General features: G+C 44.5%; 2 protein-coding genes across 2 annotated transcripts; one reads left to right on the top strand and one right to left on the bottom strand.

Annotated features, from left to right (window-relative positions):
• Positions 1-27: 27 nt before the first annotated feature.
• On the bottom strand, positions 28-2846 carry LOC110509882 (ciliary microtubule inner protein 2B-like). Its single transcript, XM_021591064.3, has 6 exons — positions 2464-2846; positions 1642-1865; positions 1402-1547; positions 720-852; positions 377-589; positions 28-224 (listed from the first exon to the last, which is right to left on the bottom strand). Exons 1-6 carry the CDS (start codon positions 2535-2537, stop codon positions 127-129), a joined length of 888 nt encoding a protein of 295 aa, XP_021446739.3. The 5' UTR covers positions 2538-2846; the 3' UTR covers positions 28-126.
• Positions 2847-4047: 1201 nt separating this feature from the next.
• Positions 4048-7162, top strand: LOC149970388 (uncharacterized). Its single transcript, XM_090227375.1, has 5 exons — positions 4048-4803; positions 6011-6175; positions 6345-6534; positions 6641-6720; positions 6994-7162. The coding sequence occupies exons 1-5, from the start codon at positions 4087-4089 to the stop codon at positions 7096-7098; spliced, it is 1257 nt and encodes a 418-aa protein (XP_090083501.1). The 5' UTR covers positions 4048-4086; the 3' UTR covers positions 7099-7162.
• Positions 7163-7410: the final 248 nt, after the last annotated feature.

Genomic DNA, 7410 nt, shown 5'->3' with positions numbered 1-7410 from the left:
GGGATGTACATAGTCCACAGACCAAAGTTTTGCTGTTTCACAGACGCTGTTATTTCAAAGTCCGAGGATTCCTTCACTCAGTTCTCAACCCTGGTCCTTGTGATTGTCTGGTGAATTGTTCCTCCATTACTGGGCTCTGGCCTCAATCTTCCTCTGAGTGCCGCTCAGGCCCAGGGCATTGTGGGTAAGCTTCTCAAAGGTCTGGCCGTACCTGAACTTGTATCCTGTGGGCAGATTGAAGGCGACTTGATTAAAACTTGATCTTGATGTGATAATATAATATGATCAATTATAATGATCAAGATGGTAGATATGGAGATTTCAGAGATGCGTGTGAGGCTTGGTACTCTAGTGTTTTGAAGAAGTTAAGGCCCACCTGGAACATGGCCGGTGTAGGAGGGCAGAAGTCCCCGGTGGGAGGGGTAGACAGTGGGGATGGGGGGCAGGGCTCCTGATTCCTCCCCAGGGAGTTGCAGGGAGGTAGGATCCCTCCTCATCTCCTTCCCAAACTGAACCAGAGCCTTGTTGGTGGTGATGGGGTAGCCCGTCCCAATCAAGAAGCGAGATTTGGGCACGTACCCTGTGAAACCTGAATACATGCCCAAATGGAAGATCTAGTCAATACAAAGGGACTCCTATACAGTTGATTGTGCTGCACACTAAAGCAAACACTATCACATGAGGTATTTCAAATGGTACCTCTGGCATACTGTACCTACCTGAGATGAAGTACTTGTGTGGACTGCTGTCTGCCATGAAGTACGGAGAGCCTTTGGGCTTCCAGGGGTCCATGGTCTTGTAGGGGGCTGGCTCTTTAGAGATGGCCGTCAGAGGGGTGCTCAGTCTCCGAGGCTGGAGGGGATAGAATGACAGACACTATGGTTGAGACAGAGAAGTTATTCGAGCTTCTGGCTCCTACCCAAGGCCCTATCCCAGACTATAGACCTTTGATTATAAAAGGAGATTTTCTCCCATGGTATTGTGAATTTTTTTATCATTCAATCAACTTCTAATGCGGGTGCATGGGATATGTTGGATTATAGTTGGTGTGGTTTCGTTGCATCCAATGGCAGTGTCTGCAATACAGTAATACAATGAGCCCCTTGTGGATTTGACAGCTCTAACGCAGTTCCACCTCCGACAACACCAAAACAACGTTATATGATTGTCAATCTGATTGAATCTAGCCCATGACTGATCTGAATCTGTGGGTGGTCTATGATTGGAGTGCTCTCCAGGTTGTGCACCTGGCCTCGTTTAGACAAGTTATACATGACACTGACACAGGATCTCAGCATGGATTATTAAACAGGGATGACCCTCTGTGTGTGTGTGGGTGGGGCGAGCATGCATGCATGCATGCATGCATGCATAAGTGAGCGAAAGATTAGAGCTTGTTACTTTAAACTCTGAGATGGTGTTGCTGACAAGCGGTATTGCTGATGCCAGGCGAACCCTCTGCTGGTCCCGGTCAAACTCAGACAGGGCCTCGCGACACGTCTCGGCATACGTACGGGAGAAGTAGTTCTGGCTTTTGGGAACAAAGCCTGTAAAAGACACCAGATTCAACACAATGCAAAACATCCTTTACAGAAGAGGAGTTCTGCTTAAGATATGAAAGCTGAGCAACAGTGTGTTTACCAGTGTAGCCCGGTATCATCCTCTCCAGATTCCTGCGTTCTCCATGGTGGCTCCTCCAGATCTCGTCCCGTGGGCCCGTGTCTGTCTCTGTGGAGGGGAAGCGGCCCGTGTGGAGGACCAGGCGACGCGAGCGTGACACCTCTGGAGAGGACAGCAACTTGGCGGTCAGCTGGCCGTAGGTCTTCCCCAGGTGGTACTTCAGCTGGGGGCAGTACCCTGCATACCTGTGGACAGAGGTGGTGAGGATTCTGACTAGATTTTAAACAAGGCTTTCTGGATTTATTCTCTGTCATGTTGACAGTAGTATAAATAATTGAAACCTATTACCATGTCCATATCAAAGTCAGGCTTTATTGAAATGAAAGGTGACTATGGATCTCAGGTAGTTAGTTTGAGCTGTGTTGTGTTCCTTCATGTCAGCAAGTTCAGCCTCTGAGTTGAACCTTCCTGGGTACCGTTGCCATGGGTGATGGCCTAGAGCACTGACTTGCTCTTTCTTCCTCAAGGAAATTTCGTGTAGGTTTGTGAAAATGTGTATGTTAATTCCTTAGGCCTATAGTAGGCCGAATGTGTGTTATGTGTAATGAGAGAAAGGGCGAAATAATCAAGTAAAAACTTATGCGCAAGCATAAAATCTATGGAATTACGCACGAATAGCCTACTCATTAATGCATAATTGAAAAGGCTAGAATGCAGTAATTTCACTATACATAGCACACCATGTATGTAATAGAAATAAAGCTTAATATTGCACACATCTAATTAGAGTATTTAATTGATTTGCTAAAATACAAAAGCAAAGCAGCAGTGTGAATTACCTACCCCGGTATGTAGTGCGGATCAGGTGTCACCAGCACCTTACTGAATTTTGGGGGGAATTCCTCCATGTTGACCATACTGTACCTCAGAACCGGACTCGAGATCTGGGGCCGGGGGGCTGACAGTAACGCACTTTGTAGTGTTTGCGGATGGTTGTCAGGATGTGGACTGCGCGCAGAGATATGTCGACAACGTCTAGACCAGGTCAAGGATCCATTATTCCGTCATTTCATTGTTGCCATTGTGAAGGTTATCTGCTCGCCTTTTGCCCTCAACATTTTAAAGCTTGTTGTTGTTGTGTACTGTACTGTAGGCTACAGCTTGTTGCTTCATTCCGCAGTGGCAAATACGCACCGCCCTCACACATTCCCATGCACCTTATGGTCAAACAGGTGTCACGTGTCATTTGAATAAACAACCCAGTCTATCCTTTCTAAATGTTATTTCACATATTCAATAGGCTTATTTTATTATTTTTCTCTTATTCGATACTATAGCCAGGTGTTGTTGTTTTTTTACACAAACCCTCCTGGTTTTGTTTTTATCCATCTCACATGTTACACCCACTTTATTATCAGATCTTAAATTTGCCTATGGGAAAATAGATAAATACATGAAATTATGAATTAGTAATTCATTTTGAAATAAAATTGGATATCTGAAAGGTTATCAAGTTTGTGGCATGAAAGTATACTGATCTATAGCGACACCTGGTGAATTACAGCAGTATTGCAGCATTGGCTGGGATATTTCCTTGTGTAGAATAAAATAGTAATAGCTAAAAGGTCAAACTTCTCATTTGTACTCCTCTTTTTTAACATCATATTCCAAAGTGAAAATTCCATTTCACATCATGGTTTACGGGTACTGATTCTGCCTGTACACTGACACAAAACAAATAGTGAAAATCCTAATTTAAAATAAGTAAAGAGGCTATGCTTAAGCTCAGATAGGTCACAGCCTCTGGAGTTGTAATCTATGTACAAACTCAATGTTTAAAGCACTGTGTGTTTAACTAGTTCCACAGCCTTTTCTTAGGTAAGTTGCCCAAATAATAATTTCTAGTTGAATGAACATTTGAGACAAAAACATTATTTGAAGTTGAATTTTGAATTTGTCTACGTTTTCTCATGTTGGAGCAAAGTTCAGGTAACACTGAAAAGTTTTTAGATTTTTTATTTTTTACAGTGTACAGTACGTCACACCTACCCACTCACCAACAGCACATGCCAAACCTCTTGTGTAAGGTATTATTGTAAATGTCATAAGTATCATCATTTTTCAGGAAAAACATGGATGTTTCATCAGCAGCTAACTGACACATGGTGTTGCTGTCACTTTGGCTTTGTCATGACTTGTTTCTGTCATACCTGGGTTTGATGGTGTTTGGTGGGAGGAGTTGTGGTCTCAGGTGAGAGGGAGTCATAGTTCCCAGACTCAGACTGCATGCAGCATCACCGCTGTGACAGGATGGATGATAGATGACGAGGCATGTCATGAGGATATAGGCGGAACTTCAGGGATGTTTTAAATTCTCTCACAAACTCACTTCAGACTGTGTGGGCTTCTCTAAGCCAGATACTTTTCTTTGTCCTCCTCCTCGAGGACAAGTTTTGGGATTTTGTGATGAATTTGTACATGAGCTTTAGCAATCTTCTGGAGATCTGGGTGACTGAGGGTGGACCCCCCAACATCATCTCAGACCCCCAGGAAGGGGTAGCTTTGGAGGGCCAGTGGGAAGGGGGTGATTCTGGAGATTCCCTCACCCTTTCAGGAACTACTTCCATGTCTAAATCTGACGTGGGTACAGAGGATTCTGGGGTGGAGATAACCAGCTCTGAGGCTTTTCTCCCTTCCTCCTCTCAGTCTGTGTCCATGTGTAATACAGCTATTGATGCTGTCTCAACTTCAATCAGGGACGAGGATGGACTCCCCTCTACCTCTCCTCCATGCTCTCCTGTCCTCTCTCCACCATCCTTCTGCTCCTCTTCCTCCCTGTCGCTCTGCCTCAGGACCAGGGCTCAGGGGCACAGGGAGCTTGCTGTGGTCATGCACCGAAAAGTGGAGCAGGCACTGCGGAGGACAGACACAAGTGGCAGGCGGCAGGTCCTGAGGCATGGAGGCAGAGACGCCGTGTCACGACGGCAGTGTCACATGGCTTCACTACCCTCAACACACTCAGTGACCCCTAACCAGAGGGCAGGTCACAGGTCAGGGAGTGCTGGTCTGAGGAGGACAGTCAGTCTGTCAGTTGTGGATGAACAGGCCTCAACAGAGCTGCTGCAGCACAGAGGAGGCCTCTCCCCACAGCACAACACTCTGCCTCCTCAGACAGAGACAGAGGTGGGTGTATATTGAAAGGAGTTGTTTACTTCAATCTTATGATTCTCTGACTGTTTTCCTTCAAAGCAATCTAGTTTGAGACAGAGTGATCTATAGTGCCAAGTTTTTCCCCCAAATCTCAACCAGCTGATTGTTTGGCAATTTTGTCATCTTCATGTTTTGTACATGGGACATCTTCAGTAGTCATTTGAAATATTATTCCCAAATGTATTGAACAAACATTCAAATCGGATTGTTCCGACATGTTAGTACGGCAAAAAATATTACGCACTATGCCGGACGGAAGTCCATTGTCATTTTCAAGCAGTGTTTCGTCCATAAATTGTCATGTTCCATGTCTGTTTTTACAGTGGACTGAAGGAAAGTCAGGAAGGTGTAAATTAGCCTTTACCCTTTATCACAGTTAACAGTTGCAACACACACACAAACAGACACAAAGCTAGACAGGAAGACAAACACTTAATTACATTGTCTGAATCCCTTTGATGCCTGTGGGTTGTTATTGTTCATATTGTAGTGTGTCATACTGTGAACCAGTCTGTCCAGGTGAGCAGTCAGCCACTAGCATGAGTGGAATGGAGCCAACCTGGTGCAGTGCTGCCTAGGCAGATGGATTATGAGGGTGTTGTGTTGAGCAGTCTGCTGTGTTGTCCGTCACAGTTCTGTGTCAGATGGCGAAGTGAGGGCAGTCCCATTGGGTCCTTTATTTCAATAAATCCTTTATTTAAAGATTTTGGCCAAGATCATTTTGAATCCTTATACAAATTGTTAGTCTTCCGCCCCAAGGATTCCTCTTTTGTAATGTTATTATCCAAAGGTCATGTAGAGTGTTGACACTGGTTGGTGAAATGAATGAGGTAATACAGGAACATTATGTCTCAAATGGGGATATTAGTCAATGTACTTGGAGGTCTTTGCTCTCTGTAGGACTCAGACAGGGTGCTGTGTGTTCATCAGGCAGGCAAAAGCCAGTTAAAGGCCACCTCATTAGCTCAGCTCTCTTTGAGGAAGAAATATACAGTATTTCATGCTCCTAGTGACTGCACTTTATTTAGTCACTAATCAGCAATGAAAATATAAAGTATGCTGCCCCAGAAGTCATAACGTTAGATTTCTATTCCATTCAGAACAATACATGTTTTGTGAAGTAATACGCCAGAGTTAATTTACTGTACTTTCCCATGTGCACTGTTACCTTTCTTTACAGGTCTGGGATAATGATGTGTGTGAGAGAGCGTATGAGGGGCTCACCCCAGGGCTGGGGTACCTGGAGCATGTGTGCCGGATGCTGGAGGAGATTGCTAGGCTACAGATGCATAACCAGAGGTTACAGGTGGAGATGGAGGCTCTCCGGGAGCAGCAGGAGAGCAGGGTAAGGGGATATGTTGACATTTGATCTCTGGGTCACGTCTAAATAGAGAATCATGTGGATAAAGCTTCTAATAAGTCAGTATTTGAGTTGATTTGCTGTGAGAATTAACACAGTCAGCATAACAGGAAATAATTCATCACCATTTGACCTGCTGTTTCTATCCGTATAGAATTCACAACACAGTCAGTGTGACTGCAAGGCTGCTGAGGATGGTGGCCGCTCTGCCAATGAAAGACGACTTAATGCTAAAGATTATGTTGAGGACTTACCCTGCCAATCATTTAAAAATAATAGTAACGTGCATCAGCATTTTCGACGGAGGTCAGCATCGGACACAAGACTCATGATGGGATATCTGAGTGAGTGATCCTCCAATTTTACTTCCCACAGTGTACACTGGGAAATACGGAGTCATCACTGGTTATTTGGGTTGAAACTGAGGGTTGTGAATTGTGTGTGTTTTAGGGAAGGTGAAGGAAGAGTCTGGACGGCGGTACCTGAGTATAGAGGACCTGCTTGAACAGCCCAAGGATGACAAAAAGCAGGTAAAATTATGTAAACTAAACTCTTGCATGTACACACACGCGCGTATGCATGCGTGCACGCACACAAGCATGCAGGTATGCATGGACACACTTGCACACACACTAGCTCAAATTGTACACACACTCAAATAGACACAAATATTTACGCTGTATTTTCGTATTTGTGTGTGTAGTGTATGTCTGTGTGAAAGTATGCTTGTGCCTATCTGTAAATGTTTTTTTCATGAGTCTGGATATATGTCTCTATTGACAACTATCTATGTGTCTCTCCAGGAGAAAGAAGAGGTAGGAAAGAAAGAGCAGGGAAGTAGGATTAAGACCTGGAAGCTGAAGATTGGCTCTCTGAGGAGGGAGGAGACCACAGAGAAAACCAGGTGAGACGACAGCGACACATGGACGAAAGTGTGTGTGGTGTCATGCTATGTGATGCTCTTATGAAAAAATATCCATGGCTGCTCTAACGTGGCAGCCAAATGGGAATGATTCACTGTTGCATAAATAATGCACAGTGTGCTCAGAGGAGCTGGGAAGTGCACATACTTAGCCTAGGCATCTGTTCATGAAAATTCACTTGGACCCATCCCATATGGCCTCTGTTTACAATCACTCACTGTGCATTGAGGAATTATGTTTTAAGAGCTACATATTCCATCCGTGCAATCTTTAATAGTTCTGGTGGATGATTTTTCT

The sequence above is a fragment of the Oncorhynchus mykiss genome, chromosome 29 (assembly GCF_057628025.1).
Source record: "Oncorhynchus mykiss isolate SJ-2025 chromosome 29, ASM5762802v1, whole genome shotgun sequence".
In the NCBI taxonomy this organism is placed as follows: Eukaryota; Metazoa; Chordata; class Actinopteri; order Salmoniformes; family Salmonidae; genus Oncorhynchus; species Oncorhynchus mykiss.
The sequence above is the reverse complement of the archived record's forward strand: the minus strand, read 5'-3'. Positions and strand labels throughout refer to the sequence as shown.

Excerpts from the sequence above, each read along its gene's own strand:
- LOC110509882 (XM_021591064.3), bottom strand. The coding sequence starts at position 2,537 with ATGGTCAACATGGAGGAATTCCCCCCAAAATTCAGTAAGGTGCTGGTG. Across the intron at positions 1,548-1,641 it reads GATGATACCGGGCTACACTG|GCTTTGTTCCCAAAAGCCAG; the intron begins GTAAACACACTG and ends TGTCTTTTACAG. Across the intron at positions 225-376 it reads CTACACCGGCCATGTTCCAG|GATACAAGTTCAGGTACGGC; the intron begins GTGGGCCTTAAC and ends ATCTGCCCACAG.
- LOC149970388 (XM_090227375.1), top strand. The coding sequence starts at position 4,087 with ATGAATTTGTACATGAGCTTTAGCAATCTTCTGGAGATCTGGGTGACT. Across the intron at positions 6,535-6,640 it reads ACTCATGATGGGATATCTGA|GGAAGGTGAAGGAAGAGTCT; the intron begins GTGAGTGATCCT and ends TGTGTGTTTTAG. Across the intron at positions 6,721-6,993 it reads CCAAGGATGACAAAAAGCAG|GAGAAAGAAGAGGTAGGAAA; the intron begins GTAAAATTATGT and ends GTGTCTCTCCAG.